The sequence below is a fragment of the Pelobates fuscus genome, chromosome 3, assembly GCF_036172605.1.
Source record: "Pelobates fuscus isolate aPelFus1 chromosome 3, aPelFus1.pri, whole genome shotgun sequence".
Lineage (NCBI taxonomy): Eukaryota > Metazoa > Chordata > Amphibia > Anura > Pelobatidae > Pelobates > Pelobates fuscus.
The window spans coordinates 369930400-369949439 of NC_086319.1; the positions used below are offsets into that span (position 1 = coordinate 369930400).

At 39.7% G+C, this 19040-nt stretch overlaps 1 protein-coding gene across 5 annotated transcripts in view; it reads left to right on the plus strand.

Annotated features, from left to right (window-relative positions):
- The window catches only part of TLN2 (talin 2), a 181141-nt gene that overhangs the window by 145302 nt on the left and 16799 nt on the right, over positions 1-19040 (plus strand). For all 5 annotated transcript variants that reach the window (XM_063449395.1, XM_063449394.1, XM_063449398.1 and 2 more), the window contains 16 exons: positions 268-465; positions 1521-1660; positions 2382-2475; positions 5148-5237; positions 5328-5450; positions 5531-5674; positions 7217-7378; positions 8409-8549; positions 9528-9709; positions 10499-10631; positions 11171-11272; positions 12970-13140; positions 13595-13741; positions 15897-15998; positions 16501-16620; positions 17372-17518. In XM_063449395.1, coding sequence (XP_063305465.1) covers positions 268-465; positions 1521-1660; positions 2382-2475; positions 5148-5237; positions 5328-5450; positions 5531-5674; positions 7217-7378; positions 8409-8549; positions 9528-9709; positions 10499-10631; positions 11171-11272; positions 12970-13140; positions 13595-13741; positions 15897-15998; positions 16501-16620; positions 17372-17518 — 2196 coding nt within the window. The remainder of the gene's footprint in view (positions 1-267; positions 466-1520; positions 1661-2381; positions 2476-5147; positions 5238-5327; positions 5451-5530; positions 5675-7216; positions 7379-8408; positions 8550-9527; positions 9710-10498; positions 10632-11170; positions 11273-12969; positions 13141-13594; positions 13742-15896; positions 15999-16500; positions 16621-17371; positions 17519-19040) is intronic.

A 19040-nucleotide genomic window follows, 5' to 3' on the forward strand; every position in this document is an offset into this window, starting at 1 on the left:
ATTTTGGAGTCCCGCACTCTTGTAATTACCAGACTTGAGTTGTTGGTTTATTGTTTGTATATACTGCTGTTGTCGGAGTTGTAATTTCTGCTGCAATGTATTTTTAAAAAAATGTTTACTTTACGAAAAACACACCTGGGAAGACATAGCTGGTGGACAATTGTGAAAAATGTGCAGTCCATATAAGACCTGGGGTATGAGGGTAGCTTAGGACCCATGCTCCAGGACTTTTGACTAGTTATATAAAATTTTTGCTTTCTCTCCAAGCTTCCTCCAAGCACAAAGTCTTTCCAAGAGGCCCAGAGCGGCCTGAATCAGGCAGCGGAGGATCTGAACCAGTCCGCAGGAGAAGTGGTCCATGCCTCGCGTGGCCAGAGTGGAGAACTAGCTGCTGCATCTGGCAAATTTAGTGAGGACTTTGATGAGTTCCTGGATGCTGGCATTGAGATGGCTGGGCAAACGCCGGTTAGTTTTGCACAACAATATTCTCTGTATTTACAGCCTTGCATTGTGCTATTGACAATTTTTTTTTCTCATTAGAATTATTTATTATAAATTTAAACCTTAATGCCTTTACAGTCTATTTATTCACTACTTTTTTTTAATCATGTATGCTTTTATCTCCTATCAATATGATATAACCACTCACAGTAGGTGCTGTAGCTCTAGTATAACTCTTATTATTATAGCTACTGTCACCACCAGTGAAATATTAGAGTATTTCAATAAGATATAATCAATACTCATATCACAACTGTGTTAACGTTTCATTGAAATTCCATTTCCATCACAATCAAAGTCTGAATCACCTCCTTTTGTCAAACCTTGTCGCTAGCAGGGGGAACAGGAAAGAGGGATAAAGCATTTTCTCACACATTGTGCAACTTGGTCTATTGAGGGTCCTGTGGGATAATCCATACACCTTTGTGCTATACTCTCATGCATTGACAAAGAGTAGCGTAGAGTGAATCTTTAAGGCTTATGACTATAGTTTACATATATATATATATATATATATATATATATATATATATATATATATATATATATATATATATATATATATATATAATCTACCCTGATCGTGTTTGTAATGGCTGTTCGATCAGCTCTTGATCGGACTGTGTTGAGCAGAAATAGATTGTCTGTCTTTTCCTGCTACTTCAAAGTAGTAACTATGAGGTTTAACAATTTGACCTCAAACCACTGTGTCCTGAGTAAAGTGAGAAGCTCAGGGTGTTGAACAATACATAATATGCTGACAGTGAGATTATAAACAGTGTACGGATAAACTGAATACTCTGCTCCCAACCTGGAGCTTTATCTCCAGAGCATCTGGAACTAGTTTAGAGCTAGAATGTGTAGAGAGGTTGTCTCAACGCACTGACCTTCAGAGAATCCATACATTCACATAGTCCCGATTATGACCATTTGTTCTTTCTCACTCCGACTTTGCAAACTGTGAGTAAAATGTAACTTTAAACTTCGATCTCAATGTTTTTTTCTTTTTTTTTTTACAGAATAAAGATGACCAGATGCAGGTGATAGGCAATTTGAAGACAATATCGATGGCTAGCAGCAAGCTGCTCCTGGCTGCCAAGTCTTTATCTGTGGATTCTGGGGCTCCCAGTGCCAAGAACCTGCTAGCCGCAGCAGCAAGGTGAGAAACTCCCAGAACCTCTGCCTTTTACCTCTACTCTTCTACACGGGGCTTGTGATATCCTTGAATTCAGAAGTGTGACCTGTGCGGCAGATGTTTAGTGAATGACTCTTTGTAAACTTACTCATTGTGTTCTACCCGTTTCTCACCCAGCCCTTTCCTGTAATGCACAGTTACAGTTCTGGCACTTGTAAGGACAGTATGACAGAGGCAGGTATTAGCCAGCCACAACTGAAAAAATATAAAAATAACTAAATAGAGGTAAAAATGAACGTGAGAGAAATGCACATGAATTTTATTATGAGGTCTGCCAACATTCTGAAATAGTTCTAATTTGTTTCTATATCTTCAGTTATGTATCTCACCATCAACTGTTTATTTAATTCAAAGTACAACAAACTGGTATTTATTTGTCTCGATTTCTTCGCAGTTACATGCCTCCCTGTCTCATCCTTACTCCAAATATTTGCATTCTTTATTCCTGTCCTGCAATTACAATCTGTTTCTGCTGCTGTTCATTCTTGTCGTTCCTGACTTTTGTGTCAATATTAGAGTTTTTTTATTTTTATTTTTTCGCAAACTACTTTATTCTCTGTCATCCGTGCATGCATCAGTATTGTAAAATGTCTGAAATCCTTAGCTCAGGCTAAAAAGCCTGGTTGTGAGTAGAATCTCTGCCGGTATATTAGAAGCTTTCGCAAATGTTCTTGTCTGTTTCCAGGGCCGTGACGGAGAGCATAAACCAACTGATTAGCCTGTGCACGCAGCAAGCTCCTGGACAGAAGGAATGCGACAATGCGCTGCGGGAGCTCGAGGTCTGTGCATTAAATGTGAACAGGGCACTATACTTGCTGATGTGACCCAATGCTGTGGGTTCAGAGGTTTTACAGACCGTCAGTGAGTTCTGTGCTGTACTGATGTGCTCGATGTGAGCTGTAGGCCTCTGTACTGATGTGTCTGTGAATTCCAGTTTTAGCTGTTGATGTAACTGCAGATATTCCACATCAGAATTCTATGTGTTTATTTTACCCCTATATGCCTTACGAACCAATACTTTCTTTATAACTCTTGCATTTTCTCTTTTTTTTTTTTAAAAAGTTATATTTTTATCGCACCTAATGTTTTGCAAAATATTTAACATTTCTTTTATCAATCGGTCTTTTGTCCCGTGTTCCTTCTAGCAAATGTGTTCAAAAATTACACAAAGGAGGGTATTTAGCAGGAATTTAGGTTGACATTTGAGGATTTTTTTGTCAATCTTTCTTTTATTAGAGGCAAATAAGATGGGATACAGAAGAGAAATTGGAGGAAACGGTCAAATGAATTACAGTATAGGGTCAGTACAGCAAGAGTAAATGACATTTCCTGAATTACAGTGCCTCAATTTTTTAGTTTTTTTGTCGTTAAAACCTTAGTTAGAAAATACAGGCTAAGGATCACAAGATCCGGTAGGGAACATGCTAACCTATTAGAGGTCCTACAGTTAGCTGCAAATGCTTATACGAGAGGCTCATAGTTTAAAGTAACAGCGGTGGAGCATTAGGTTAAGAGTTAGAAGTATCGATCAGTGAGCGATAATGCAGGCTATGGATCAGAAGATCCAGTTGGGAACATGCTAAAATATTAGAGGTCATACAGTAGGTGGACATTTGAGGATTTTATACGTTCTATAGCAGGCGGGTCATTTAAACAGTATTTGGTACATTGAAGAATATAACAAGATGGCTATTTTCTTTATATTCACAAATACGTGAAATAATTGCCCTACATGTAAATGCCAAAAACAAACGCTCCAATGCCCGTGGCTTTTTTTCATTTGATAGTACAATGTGATGCTTCAGCACAATAAGAACACTCTCAGGATTTGCACAGTCTTGTCCAAACGAGTATTTGGTAATACACTTTAACCATAGGAGGTTTAGTCTTGGATTTCCTGACGTAGATGTGATAAAAGACCTCCACACTTAGTTATACGGAAGAATAGTCTGGAAACCATTCAGACCCACAACTGAGTTAAAAGATGGAATCTTATCAGGTGGATACAATATGGAAGATGCATCAAATCGGTGTGATGTGAAAAAGTAATGCACATTATAAAGTGGGGTTCAGAAACCAGACATCACCTTTCCAAACACGATAATTTGATAAATCTCCCCTGTTGTATTTTTGACTGGCATAGTCTTGGCAAATACTTTCTTGTGGCAGATCCATAGTGTATGACGTCCCTTTAGATTTCTGTACTATATGTAGTACCGCTGGTTCTGATGCAGTTCTTATTAAAGGGGCACTTTGAGCACCATAATCGCTACGCTTTTTTCTCTTCTCAAAACCTTTTTAAAAGTGGGTTTATACATAGAGCTCTACTTTTGCTTGTGTTATTTTTATCCCAATTTGGATAATAAATCGTACTGCGTTGTCCACCGGGGGTAGGGGGAGAGGGGTTTATTTGCCTTTATTTCCAAGTTTCAGACAGCATTTAGAAGGCATAATATGTCATCTGTGCACACAGCATTCACCCCAGTGTATTTTCAATTAGTCAGAATGTTCAACAACACAATATTATGAGGCAGTTTACTGGCCCCACAGCGAGAGAAACAGAACAACATTTTGCTTTTTACGGATCACAAGATGAACCCTTATTGAATTCATTCATACTTCAAAATAAACTGTTGTAAGACTGTAGCCTTTGGTATTAACCTTCCTCAACCTGTAAACCCAACTCGTATACCATTACTACAGCAGGCTTGTGCAAGACATTTAGCTGAAACAAGATTACACTACAATATTTGCCATTTTACAACTGAATACCATATTATTTTCTTGTATTTATTCCTTTAAGCGTCCATCCATAAAAACAAAAATGCAATAGTGAAAGTTAAATGACTCTTTCAAAACTACAGAGAACAAGTTGTCGGTCTCAAATCTAGAGAACACAGGGTTAAAAGTAGCAATTGGAAATGTTCTGCACTGTTTTTGTTCCTCAAGGACTAGGTTGGTCACTAAACCTGAAAAACATTGAATTTTTTTCCCCACGGTGCATCTGTTTGTTCCTTAACTTACTTCTCAGTACATCTACTGGCATAAATCCTCCAGTGTTTTTTTAGGTCATAATCCATCCTTGATAATGGCCTTCTTGTTGCTGTGGACTTCCTAGGCTTCTCTGCAGTGTTTTGTAGTGTACTACCTTTATCCAGTTTTTGCACCCCAGCATTCCTCCCTCTTCATGCTAATGCTGGTTACAGTTTATCCTCATCACTCGCCTGGCTTGGCTTCCTGTAGTCATTGGTTGTCTTAACACATTGTTTTTTTTTTGTTTTTTTTAAATGTTTGTCATTTTTACCATCTTACTACTCCTTAAAATAAAATGTTAAGCAAAATATACAATAAAATGTATCTTTAAATAACAGATTTATTCTGGTTGGAAACTTGCATCAATTTGTAATCCCTACATCTGATTGATTTGTTTGTTTATTTTCAACTATTTCAGACAGTGAAGAGTATGTTGGAAAATCCAAATGAGCCGGTCAGTGACCTGTCCTATTTTGACTGCATTGAAAGTGTGATGGAAAATTCAAAGGTAATATGATATTTCTTGCCACATCTGCAGAATTTTGCCTCTGTTTGTGCTGTAGTGAGAAGATGTAAATGTTTTGTGCTTTCCTGTAAGGTCCTTGGAGAATCTATGGCTGGTATCTCTCAAAATGCCAAAACAGGGGACTTGCCTGTATTTGGAGAATGTGTTGGTGTAGCCTCCAAAGCTTTGTGTGGTCTGACAGAGGCTGCTGCCCAGGTGAGACCTATCACTGTGCTTGGTATGTTGTACTAAGCTTAAACACTGTTCATATTATAACCAATATTCTTGCTCTATAGGCGGCCTACTTGGTTGGTATTTCCGATCCGAATAGTCAAGCGGGTCAGCAAGGCTTGGTGGACCCTGTTCAGTTTGCAAGAGCCAATCAAGCTATCCAGATGGCTTGTCAGAATCTAGTAGATCCAGCAAGCAGCCCGTCTCAGGTAATTATAGCATGGGACGAAGAGTGCACTAAATGTTTGAAAGAGTTTAGACACTCAAACTCCAAGTATGTTAGGTTTTTTTTATGTCATTTTCAGCATTTACAATTTTCAGCTGATGGGACAATTTTTGTTCTATGAGATAATGCTCTACTTTCCCGTGGTTCTGTGCTGCCTCTCTTGGTAAACTAAACATGGTTCTTTTGGCTTTCAGTATCACGTTTATGCTGACAACACACAGATCTACGTCTGATCTTTCTCTGTTCCTCTTGACTCATGTCTCCAGCTGCCTCTCTGCTATTTCTAACTGGATGGCAGTTCACTTTCTTAAATTCAATCTCTGCAAAACAGAACATCTTGTATTTCTTTACTCTCAAGCACTACAATCTCTGTGTCGGTCTCCTTGTCCGGACTGTAGCTCTATTACCCGTTCTATTCCACTGGATTGCTGCCTTAGCGTTCTTGTGGGTTCCAACCTCTCCTTTACTACCACATCCAAATACTGTTGCTCCTATCTTGAAAACCTAGTTCACATCCACCCCTAAGTAACCCCAAATGATCGTGAAACCTGTCACGATCATGAGTGTTTGGGTTCAGTTTAAATTCCAGGTTCTTACCAGTCACTGACCCTTTTATCTATCACCACTCATAAATGATTGTCTCAACAAGGCCCCTCCGCTCTGCAGAAGACGTGCATCTATACAATGTAATTGTGTCATTATACTTTATTCCTTTTAGAATGTAAGCTTTTATGAGCAGGGCTCTCGCCATTTTCTGTTCCTGTACGTCCATATTGTTTGGTTGCAACTACCTGTTTGTTGGTTCACCTCTTGTACAGTGCTGTAGAATACATTTGTGCTGTATAAATAATATTGCTAATATCTAGATATCCCTACTTTAGTGTCCTGTGAAGCGGGACACCGGTGGGAGAGGCGGCAAGTCAGTTAGGTGAATTGAGTTATTGGCTCCGCCCAAGACGGCTGGTCCGCTCATTGAACTGATGGGTCAGTCAGACATGAATGTACTTCAGGCAGCCTGCCAATCAAGCTGGCTGATCAACCAAGGCCAATGGCGTCTTAATGCTTCGAACACCGCACAGGCTGGGCTAACAACGCACTTGCGTTTTGTTTGTTTCAGACATTTCCCTGGTGTCCCCAAAATCGGGACAGTTGGGAGGCTTGCTACATGGGATTCTTCTGTAGCCAAATGGCCATTCTATCTTTATTTTTAACAAGTTATATTGTGAATTGTCATGAAATTGTGTTTAGTTTTATTATTTTTGTTCAAATTCACCATTTAACCCCTTAAGGACACATGACATGTGTGACATGTCATGATTCCCTTTTATTCCAAAAGTTTGGTCCTTAAGGGGTTAACATCTAGGAGACAACTTTTATGAACCAAGTACACGATGCAACCACTATCGAAGCTTTACATTTCCTTCAATATTTTTTTTTTATTTTTTTTAAGGACGTTTGGGTGTCTTGTGTGTTTTTTGTTTGTTTGTTTTTTGAGTGTATCTGTATCTGTTTTTTGTTTTTGTAGGTGCTATCAGCTGCCACCATAGTAGCCAAACACACGTCAGCACTATGCAATGCTTGCCGCATTGCTTCCTCCAAGACTGCCAACCCTGTAGCTAAGAGACACTTTGTTCAATCGGCCAAAGAGGTGGCGAACAGCACAGCCAACCTTGTGAAAACAATCAAGGTAATCCCAATTTTTACACAACGTGTACCTGCATCATCAGAATGCTGTAGATCAAAGTATCTGTGAGTGACCGATTCAAGGGCAGGTGTAAATGAGAACCAGTTTTAGATGAGTGTAAGAGTGATAATTAGAATACATGTCGGCATCGGGAAGGCTTTGAGTTTTTTGCGGTGATGTTTCCTCCCTATGGATTATCCACAGAACAGGATATATGAATAGTATTAATTAATTACTATGTCACATAAGTCGATTAAGCAATTTATTTTCCAGTGATGTCTTCCATTTCCATGTTTGTCCTTTTAAAGAGAAGCTGTCACATTCACAGGCGTCTAACGAAGTAATGCTGTCTGTACACTTGCAGAATCTGCATTTTTTTCCACGCCGTGCATGTAAGACACTGTAAGAGAGAACTCATTTACATACTTTGCCCAGCTGAGCATGGAAATGAAAATACAAAGAATCAATTAAGAATTTTGAAAACCTAACAACCAATAGCTAACTCTTAGTCCGCTATTAGCTTGTGTAGAAATTGTGGACAGGACCGTTCCTCATTGAAGCTCCTTGGTTCACCTTTACCTTTGAATTATATTTATTTTTTAAATGTTTTAATTTTTTTGAGCTCTTATACCTTCATTTATTCCATAAACTTTCTGTTTGACTAGAACACCATTCTCGCTAGTTACATATAGGTTAAAACCTTCAATATATTGAGTATATAAAAGATCTAATGTTTTGTCTTTTACAATTCCTGGATGGTGTGTGTACATACATATTTAAAAAGCTTGGTGTATTACAGATACATTGTATCACTATTGGCCTTTTACATGTCTTGATTGATTTATCAGCCTCTGTTGATAACGAATAGATAGGGATTGAGTTGTTGGGTTTTTTGTTTGTTTTTTTAACTTATGAAATGTTAAGTTCATTTTTATTTGGAGTAAATGTGACGTTTGTGTTAAAGGTAGTGTCACAGTCTATAGTGGAGTTTTGTGTGTCTAGTCCTCTCTTAAGCGCATTGTCCTTCTCACAGACCCTGGATGGAGACTTTTCTGATGACAATCGGGAGAAATGCAGTACTGCAACCGCTCCTCTTATCTCGGCTGTGGAAAACCTGACTGCCTTCGCCTCAAACCCTGAATTTGCCAGCATTCCGGCCCAGATCAGCTCTGAAGTGAGACAACGCTTAGTAGTCAAGAACATCGCTATCTTCTTACATTATCTTCCAAAATGGAATGCTATGCTCTCCGTGGATATGATGCAGTTGCTTTATATTATTAAGGAAATGTTATCTATATGTTTGTCTGACAAATGTATTGTTAAAATATCCAGCTTATAATGTACTTATAATGCAATTGGAGACTGCCGTAGTCACCCCATAATGCTTTGTGTGATCTAGATAAACCACTATAAACAAATTGTAAATCTGCCCACTCACAGGGTGGGGACATTTACTACTTGTTAGGCTGGTACATTTATCTGAAGTTATCTGTAATGGACATAGGTGCCAAAGTACTTGTGTATGGCAAGTTAATAATGGATGGATTCACAGAAGCCCTTTAAATTCTCATTAACTTGTTGTATTGGATATCCGTTTTTAGTCAATTGTCTCATTAGCCCACTTACTGACAGACCTTGCCTCAGTTCCCCAGTTGCTTAATTAAATTAGAATTATTGAATGTTGGAATTTACAGACTTGAATAATTTGAAATATCTTAACTATTCTAAAAAAAAAAAAAAAATGTTTAAAAGCCAACACTGTATATTTATATATTTTATCATAAATGATGCTGTTTTGGTGATTTGTGTTTTTGTGACTTTTTCAGACTTATTTACTAAAGTGTAGTATTACCTGGAATTCAAAGTGAATTTGACTTTGTAGAGTTACTCCAATTTTACTATTGGGTATTTCAGTTTTACATTCCATTTGAATTTTAACATTTTATACAGTAGTCCAGTTATTCCCAAACCAGTCCTCTTGGCCCACCAGCAATCCAGGATTTATGTATTTCCCTATTTTATTCCAATAGAGATACTGACAATACCTGGGCTGTTGGTGGGTCATGAGGACTGGTTTGGGAAACACTGCCTTAATGAATATCCCTGTGTTTATATAATCCAATATGGCTGTCTTATTCTCTGTGTTAACCAGGGTTCCCGAGCTCAAGAGCCTATTTTAGTGTCTGCTGTCACTATGCTAGAAAGTTCATCTTCACTCATCAAGACAGCCCGGTCACTAGCCATCAATCCTAAGGACCCTACTACCTGGTCCAGCCTTGCTGCTCATTCTCGCACTGTCTCTGATTCCATCAAGAGCCTGATCACCTCCATCAGGTAAGGGATTATCTATATATTTATTTCTGTACATCGTATAGATATATAGCATTAGTAATGAAAATCACACATAGGATGATTGGAGCAATTCCATTAACAGGTGTACATTGACTGCTGTTGGCTTGTACACAGCAAGGTTTAGTAAACCAGGTTGTGTTTTACTATTGGGAGAGCCTGCGCATGCACATTCCACAACTCTGCTCTCTCCAAGGATGATAGAAAGAGCTTTATCTGCATGCACGCTGCATGCAGTGCATGACTAGAATTGACACTGACAACTTGGAACGTTGTGTTCCAGGCTACCTGATTGGCACCCTTGATGGGCTGTCTTAAAGTGATAGCTATTTGTATATATTACCAGTGGGCTCACGATGCCATTTATTTTACAGTAATATCAAGTTTACATAGCACATAGTGCAGCGTGTTCAGACACTAGCCTTAATGGGTGTATGTTTTGAAGTCTGTCAAATACCTCCTAGATCAATACTATGGGATATCTGGGGATAGACAAAAATTACATTTTGATTCCTCTTCTAATCTCACTAGGTCTCTTGGGACTCTATGGCTTGAGACTAAAGCTACCAAAATGTATTTAAATATCTTCAAAACAGAAGATCTGTTCTATTACCATCAAACCAGTCAGAATTAGAGGATGTATTGCCTTTGCTATATTCTGACCATCATAGATTAGAGTCTACCTTCAATCTGGCCTGACCTTGTTCTGACATGAGAACGAAAAGGAGATAAGACGTTAACCCACCTCTTCTGATATTCTGTTTTATTCCCCAGAGATAAAGCCCCAGGACAGAGAGAATGTGATCAGTCCATCGACAGCATCAATCGTAGCATAAGAGATATTGAGCAGGCATCACTTGCAAGTGTCAGCCAGAACCTAGCCATGCGGGACGACATCTCACTCGAGGTATCGGACACCTGATATTTTCTCTGTGTTTATTTCCGACTTGTCATTTGGGTCTCATTCTCCAAGAGAATTGCAAAGTTTAGGCCAAAATGTCCTATCTTAAAAAATAAAATAAAAATATGCACTGATACAGCGTGTGCTCTGAACGTAGCACATTAACTTGCACAACTGATGAGGTGTATACAGTGAATATTAGTGTGTAGTGCTGATATCCTTTAACCGATGAGGACATTGCTACCCGTCTTATTGAAAAAAGGTCTAGCTTGTGGCATTAAGGTAATGCGCTAGTATGTGCTTAATGAAAATGTTTCTTCAATAAAAATACATTTACAAAAAAATATATATTGTGGTTGGAATGAAGAGGATGAAGACTAGATTCTATGGAGTGTAAAGGAAAAGCCCGACCAATGATCACTCGAAATGGGGAGAAAAAGCATCTCCAGGCAGCCAGGAATAAATTCTATTCTTTAAACTGTAACTAGCACAGCATTCTTTATATTCCTGTCTCCTGCCAACGGGTATCTTACTCATTTTTCCAGGCTCTGCAGGAGCAGCTAACATCAGTGGTTCAGGAAATCGGTCACCTCATTGATCCCATAACCACAGCAGCGAGGGGAGAAGCTGCTCAACTGGGACACAAGGTATAAACCCATTCCTGAGCGGATGGAAGTTGCCAGTGCCTGCTTCAGAGAATGTCCGAATACTTTTATATACAGGTTTACATACATGAAGCTTTGGATATGGTTTTTAAAAGGTGCTGCAACTGTTTTCATGCCATAATTTTTTAGCCTTTTCTGTTTGCGACAATATTTTCCTGTTCGTGCCCTTTCTGGCCGTTTCAACTTGTTCCTCTGTTTTTTTTGTAGTTTTAAATAGTGATACTGTAAATTTATGTAGTGGTGCAAGAGTGCTTTATTTTCTCAGCAAATTTTTTCACCATTGTCAAAGTGACGGAGTAACTTAATTGGGTAAAAACCGCTACTATGGTCAAGCTTTTTATTTAAGGAATACAAAATCATTCTAATTGCTTCTGTTTTTTGGGGTTTTGTTTTTCTTGTAATATTCATTTGTCATTTTGTTTTCTTTTTTTATGGATGTAATCGAAGATTAAATCATCAAAAAAGCTAAATATCTGAAAGAGGAATAAAGTGCCAAAAATTTTGATTATTTTGGGGCATTACAGAAAAAGTGTGGGGGGGGGAGGGGTGTGCACAAAATTGACAAACAAGCCCTTGTTTATAAATCACACCTTTTGTGTTAAGACTTGTGGCTGCAGAATGGTGACGGAGTGTAAATATTGCAGCCTATATCGAGGAACAGAAGATGATTTTTATAGAACTCTATACAAAGCCAGTATAGCTAAATTATTTGCGGTTTTTAAATTCATTTTGAAAATTAAAAAGTGGAAGAGAATATTGTATAATGTGTGTGTGTGTGTGTATATATATATATAGTACAATGTCATCACGATTCACCAGAGTGATTGAGGAGAAATTACAACTTTGATTAATGTTGTGAAATAATGAATTGGGGTGAGGTCTCACAATTATAATGTCCCTGGAGAGAGAGGTGCTAGATGACAATATATAGTTTCTTTAAAGGGCTCCAAATGTAAAACCAATCCATGATGCCGGTTTATACTAAAGCTGCTACTCGGCAGCACTTCGTTAATTAATTTCCAGTCTCTTAACATCATGGGTATGAAGGACCTTCAAAATGTGATGTCTACTATCTCCCAAAGATGTGTTACCAAGTGGGCAAAGTAAAGAGTTGTCTCCTGATTTGGAAAAGTACAGCTTATCATAATTTAACTGTATCTAATATTATTAATGAAGTGATTTTGGTGCATAAATAGGGGTCCCATTATTTAGGTAATGTAGAACATTACCATTTCTGTGAAATAGTAATGTTTGCCAATGTCAGATAGCATTTTTTTCTGGGAGCCAGACAGACAGTCACTAGAGGCCCTTTTTTTCTTAAGACTTTTAAAAATCAAAATTCACTGGTCTGCTACATGATTTTCCTCCGTTATACCCTGCAGCTAAACTACCAATTGGCTGACAATCCTAACCTTTGTAGTACTAATATGTTGATGTTTTAATTATAGCTGTTCTTGACACTGGTACTCAGTGTTTAAAGAAAGGGGGAAAGAAAAGATAAAACATTAAAAATGTGTTGAATTTTTTTTTTTTTTTTTTCATTTTAATTTTGAAATTTGTTGTTGTAGGCTACGAAAAGGTTGGTAAAATTGTAATTAATTGCATGTATTACTCAAAACTCAATACAAAGATATCTCTAGCTCTTCTTTCAAATCTCATTATTTTATCCCCCTGACCAGGTCACCCAGCTTGCCCGCTACTTTGAGCCACTGATCTTATCAGCCGTTGGAGTGGTCTCCAAGATCCATGACCATCAGCAGCAGTTGACCGTGTTGGATCAAACCAAAACCTTGGCGGAGTCTGCCCTGCAGATGTTATACGCTGCCAAGGAGGGTGGAGGGAATCCCAAGGTATTTACATTGGGCTTAGGATAGATGTGCTACATCTAAATTATAAAACCGGTTTGGTTTTCCTATTTCAGCATTTTCTAACCCGCCAATTTAATTCATACATGGTCAGTGTGACGTGAAAGATTCCTTTCTGTGTATAACTTTGGAAGTAGCAAGCTCACCACAGAAATTAGAATACTTTAGGTTGATTCAAGTCTGCAGACCGTAGGAAAGTGATCTTTTAGTAGTTAGGGAGGTAAAGTAAAAGCTACCTGATACATACTGGGTAACAAAAGAAGTAGAGAAAACCACATGATAAATATAAATGTATTTTTCTTTCTTTTATTAAACCATACAGCTCCCCAATAATTTCCTTTTCATGTGTTATTATTTTGATGAGTCTTACTACTCATTCAGTGCTGTATATTCGGGGTCTTTGGAAGTTGTTGCCCCATCGAGCCTATGTCTTTTGCAGGCGGCCCACACTCATGACGCAATAGCAGAGGCTGCTCAGTTGATGAAGGAGGCTGTGGATGATCTAATGATTACGCTGAATGAGGCCGCCAGTGAAGTTGGCATGGTTGGAGGCATGGTGGATTCCATTGCTGAAGCTATGAGTAAGGTGAGCAGACGTCTTACACTGATTTACAAGACAAAGAGATATAACAAATTCTCGCTATTTCACACTTCCCTTCCATCTCACATACCGCGTTTTCATAAAGTAAATCGTTTTTTTTTTACATGTTTTACTTGTTTCAACATTAAACACAACTAACTATATTTTGGAACAGTGGAGAATTATATAGCTGTTCTAAAGCTGTAATTTACAAGTAGAAATTCACAATTCTAGCTAATGCCCATTTTAAACCTGTAAATGTTTTTTTGCTATTGAAATATTTTATAATCAAATGTAAGCAAATCTGTGTAATGTTGATGTCTCAGACAAAACTGAGATCTGCATCCCTTGCTCTCTCTATTAGGATCATAAATGTTGCTTACTTGCTTACGCAGGGGGCCCGCTGGGTGCTCAGCCCAGCGATGCCGTCCAGGTTAGACAGAACTGAGAGATATTGGTGAAGTGCAAATTCTGCATTATCAATGTGTCTGAGGGGGTGGCGGTCTCTGGGTGCCAGGGTTAGTCCTCATTAATTAGAAGAAGGGGGGAGAAAACAACATAATTGCTATATTAAGAGTGACGGTTAAAAATTACAGTAATGGGGGGGGGGCCTGACCGCCGGCGGCATCAGACGCCTTTCGTCTGAGCTCCCGCTCCAGGGCCCGAAAGATGGCGCAAATTGGCGGCAAACCGCGACCACCAAGCCACGCCGGATCCACACTGGCCCCCAGGAGCTGGGGCAAACGGGGAAACAGCTTACCCGGTGCCGACGGTAACCTGACTGGGGCCCGGAGCTGGAAGGAGCTTGAGCCGGGTTGAGACGGCCGCTCTCTCGGGTCTCCGGCCGGGGTCATCTCGGTCTGCAAGGGCATAGAGCAGTGGGTCAACTTGGGGCCTAAACACCCGCCCTGGTGAGGAATGTTCACCGGCGACAATCCACAAAATGGCCACCGCACACCAGCCATGTGCGAGAGCTGCTGGAACGATCAAGCTGACTGGGGGGAAACCATCACCAGACCACCAGGATAGCCTAACCCAGCCCTCTGCTGTCGAACTAAGCTGGCAAGACTAAGGTACAGGCTGTGAACAAATATTAAGGGGAAAAGAGGCATCCACAAAACGGGACCCTATTGAACCGCGCCTATACAGCAGATCCACAAGGGTCACCAGACCCTAGCACTGCCAAACCTGACAAGACAAGTCAGAGGGAACAACGAGACACCCACCCTGCATCCAGCTAGACATGGTACACCCTACCAGCCCTGTCCCACGAAACCACGGCTACCGCTACAAGCCAACGAACAGCGCAGGACGACTACAAACTGCACCACCAGGGCACAAGCAGCACTCACCAGGCAAACGCAGAGCAGCAAGAGCCACAGGAGAACTTCCCGCTGGCCAGCCTCGGTGCCGACGCAAGCACAGATGACCCCACAAACCCTGCTCAACTTAGCGGACTCATGCAACTTAGCTGGAACCCAGGGACATTGAACTATGCTCATTCTTAGTATCACTAACTCCAACTGTGCTCAGCCAGACGCACTGCATTCCACCCACACAGCATGCTTTACACACTATATTAAGCGAGGAAAACAATCTAGAATGCCACACTAGCAAACTTTAGGGCTCAGACACCCACTTTAACTCATGACAAGCGTCACCAAACTTAACCCTAATGTAAAGACGTATAAAACATTGAATTTGAGGCATTCCAATAATCTGCTAACACATTCAAACTAGAGCCAATCACTCAGTGCCCAGGGCACACACGTCAGTATAGATAACCTAAATGCTAAGCTATGGTGATTTTCTCAACTACTGACCAATATCACTCTACTAGTGTTATCCGTTTGTTGTTTGTTATTACACTTTAAAAAAATGTGCACAGTTACTCATGCCATACCATTGTATTTACCTGTCTACTAAATTCCTGGAGATAGCTATTGTGGCATGGCCAGAAAAATTTTATCTGTATAATCTATGCACACAAAAAATAAAGAATTTAAATTAAAAAAAAAAAATGACAATAATCCCTTCGTTTTTTGTTTTAATGGAACATTGTGTGTTTCGTCAAATGGTTAGGTTAATTTTCAAGTTTTGTGAGTGTTATTAGATGCTATTGACTTCTGTTTTGAAACTGAATTGCATTAATTCCCCACAGCTTGATGAAGGAACGCCCCCAGAACCCACAGGAACCTTTGTAGATTACCAGACCACAAGTGTTAAATACTCCAAAGCCATTGCGGTTACTGCTCAGGAGATGGTAAGCATAAACAGGTCTTTCTGCAGGACTGATGAAGCTTTAGTGTTTGTGGGATGAAAAGGGAGGTGGTTAAAATGTAGTCCTACAGCAACTAGGAATCTAGAACTACCTTAATACGCTAAGGATTTGTAATTCCTCAAAAATTCTAAGTCATAGTGTAGTATATGTGTAAGGTTTGATCATTATCCAACCTCCTATTTTATGGATAGGAGATGGGACAGCCCACAATAGGGCATTTCAGCTGGTTGTATTAACACTGGGCTCACGAACAGCTGCACAGGCAAGCACCATTCCACGCTGTCCATGCATAGAGTTCTGTTAAATTGCTCTATGGGCTCAATACCCTGAGTTTAATTTGCACCATGCGAGTATTTTCTATTTATGGTGAGCTTATTGGGGACTCAGGTGTCCCCAGAGAATGGGTGATGCCAGAGTACAAACCTGCAAGTGTTGTGAGGTATGTATTAGTAATACAATGGCTGTAATATGTCTGTCTTCTCAGATGACCAAGTCGGTGACCAACCCTGAAGAACTAGGAGGTTTGGCCTCTCAGGTGACCAATGACTATGGAAATCTAGCTGTGCAAGGTCGCATGGCCGCTGCCACTGCAGAACCTCAGGAGGTAAGTGAGCATATTGCATACAACCAGTGTTTTGGTTTTTTTTGGACACCCATCACACCTAGAAAGTATTGTTTCAAGTCCTCACTCTAGCGACAATCCTGGCACTGTAACCTTTCATTGCAGGTAAGTTGTTATGGTGCCAGGAGGTCCAAGGCACTGTCTCCCTTAAGAGATCAAATGATTAACAGAGGGTTTAACCCCAAAGTGTGCAATAAAGCTCCAGATCACTCTGACTCTTCATTTGCTACGCAAGTCTGAGGCTTCCATCCGGAAACCTCAGACCAGTTGCTGCTGATAGGATGCTCGCCATTTAGAAAAGTGAATGGAAAAGAAATGTATTTTTCACTAGTTTCTGAATAGGGGGCCAGTGATGTACTGAGAGCGTCAGATAAAGCCCTCTTCCCATCAGCAGCGACCTGTCCAAGGATTTTTGTTCTGGTATCCATGGGCCTGTATAGAAAGTGAAGGGGCAGAGCTTTGGGCGTCATTTTGCAGAACTAGGGTAAAATAGTTAATTGATGGTTTAAACCTTTAAAGTAAGACGGTTCTGGTGCCTCCTAGCTTCATAACAACTTTATTTTAGAAGCTGTTAGTGTTTGGAGTGGTCCTTGATTATATCTGAGGATCACTCTCACCTTGCAAGTCTTCTTTAATTCCAGTAATGAATTACTCATTGAATCCTATAAATTACTTCCAGATAATGTGCTTTTCATATTTTGTTGATTGTCTGTTTCTGTGTTTCCATCTGTAGGTTGGATTTCAAATTAAAACCCGTATTCAGGATTTAGGACATGGCTGCATCTTCTTGGTACAGAAAGCTGGAGCCCTGCAGATCTGCCCTTCAGACAGCTACACTAAGCGGGAATTGATTGAATGTGCTAGAGCGGTTACTGAGAAGGTAAGCTTGATTCTAAATAAGAATTGATGGAATGTGCTAGAGCGGTGACTGAGAAGGTAAGCAGGATTCTAAATAAGAATTGATGGAATGTGCTAGAGTAGTGACTGAGAAGGTAGGCTGGATTCTAAATAAGAATTGATGGAATGTGCTAGAGCGGTGACTGAGAAGGTAAGCTGGATTCTAAATAAGAATTGATGGAATGTGCTAGAGCGGTGACTGAGAAGGTAGGCTGGATTCTAAATAAGAATTGATGGAATGTGATAGAGCGGTTACTGAGAAGGTAGGCAGGATTCTAAATAAGAATTGATGTGATGTCCTAAAGCGATGACTGAGATGGTAAGCAGGATTCTAAATAAGAAATGATGGCATGTGCTAAAACAGTTACTGAGTAGGTAGGCTATTATCGAGAGACGTCATACAATGTATTATAATGCCTATGACAAATTAAAGAAACGCTAATGGTATCCGGACTGCTTCATTTCAATGAAGTGGTCTGGGTGCAGTGCCCCTGCCATTTTTACTCTGCAATGTGGAACATTGCTATTTTGTAGGAATCGCAGTCATTTCATTGCAGGGTTAAACTCCTCTAGTGGCTGTTTTACTGACAAATGCTAATCATTGGGATTCGTTCACTGGTTTGTCAGGGAGGTGGGCCGCAGCAATAGGGAGCCTCATGGCAGGGGCTGAAAAGTAAGTAAAAAGGGCTTTTTTTTTTTACTGCTTTTTAGGGGGGCAGTAACTTAACGAGTTAGCAAGGCACTATAGTGTTAGGAAATCATGTTTGTATTCCTAACTTTATAGTGTTCCTTTAAATTACTTGAGGGCCTACTGTGCCAGTGTGTTACAGTGTTTGGTGCAAAAAAACATTGTATCACGATTACCCTTTCAAAGTTGAAATCTGCGATCTGATGACTTAATAAAGGGAAATTACAGATTTTTGTTATGATTCACAATAATTATCCAACTCACAATTTATTTTTTAATTCAAGTGTCCTAACTGTACTGGATTTATTGTCTGTAGCAGCTGGTGAAGTTTAATATTCTACCCCTGACCCAGTGAAATATTATAATGTTTTCAACACTATTTTCCTTGTGCCCCCTGGTGTTTCTGGCAGTATCTCTAGTTCGCAATCAGCCTGGTTTGATTATGAAAACTTTGGGCGCTTGAAATCAAGAGTTATCTTTGCTTCTTCAAAACCTTCTATTAAACGCACTATTTGGTGATCTGATAAAGAGTGTGTTAATTATTTCAGATGTAATATCCCACAGTAACCAGCAGTGCCCATCCCACAGAAGTCAGCGTTTCCTTTGTTTTGTACAATTGCCTCTAAAGAACCTTACTTTGCCGTACTGTATATTTTGGTAGTTGTCAAAGCTTGATACATGAAAATGGTTAAATAATACAGGGGGATATAAAGACCCTGTGTAAGCATACACTGTACAGGATATAAAGACTGTCGGTTATGATAGAAGGTAAGATGAGACCTTAAACCAGAGTGGTTCTGGTCATCTGGTGGTGGAA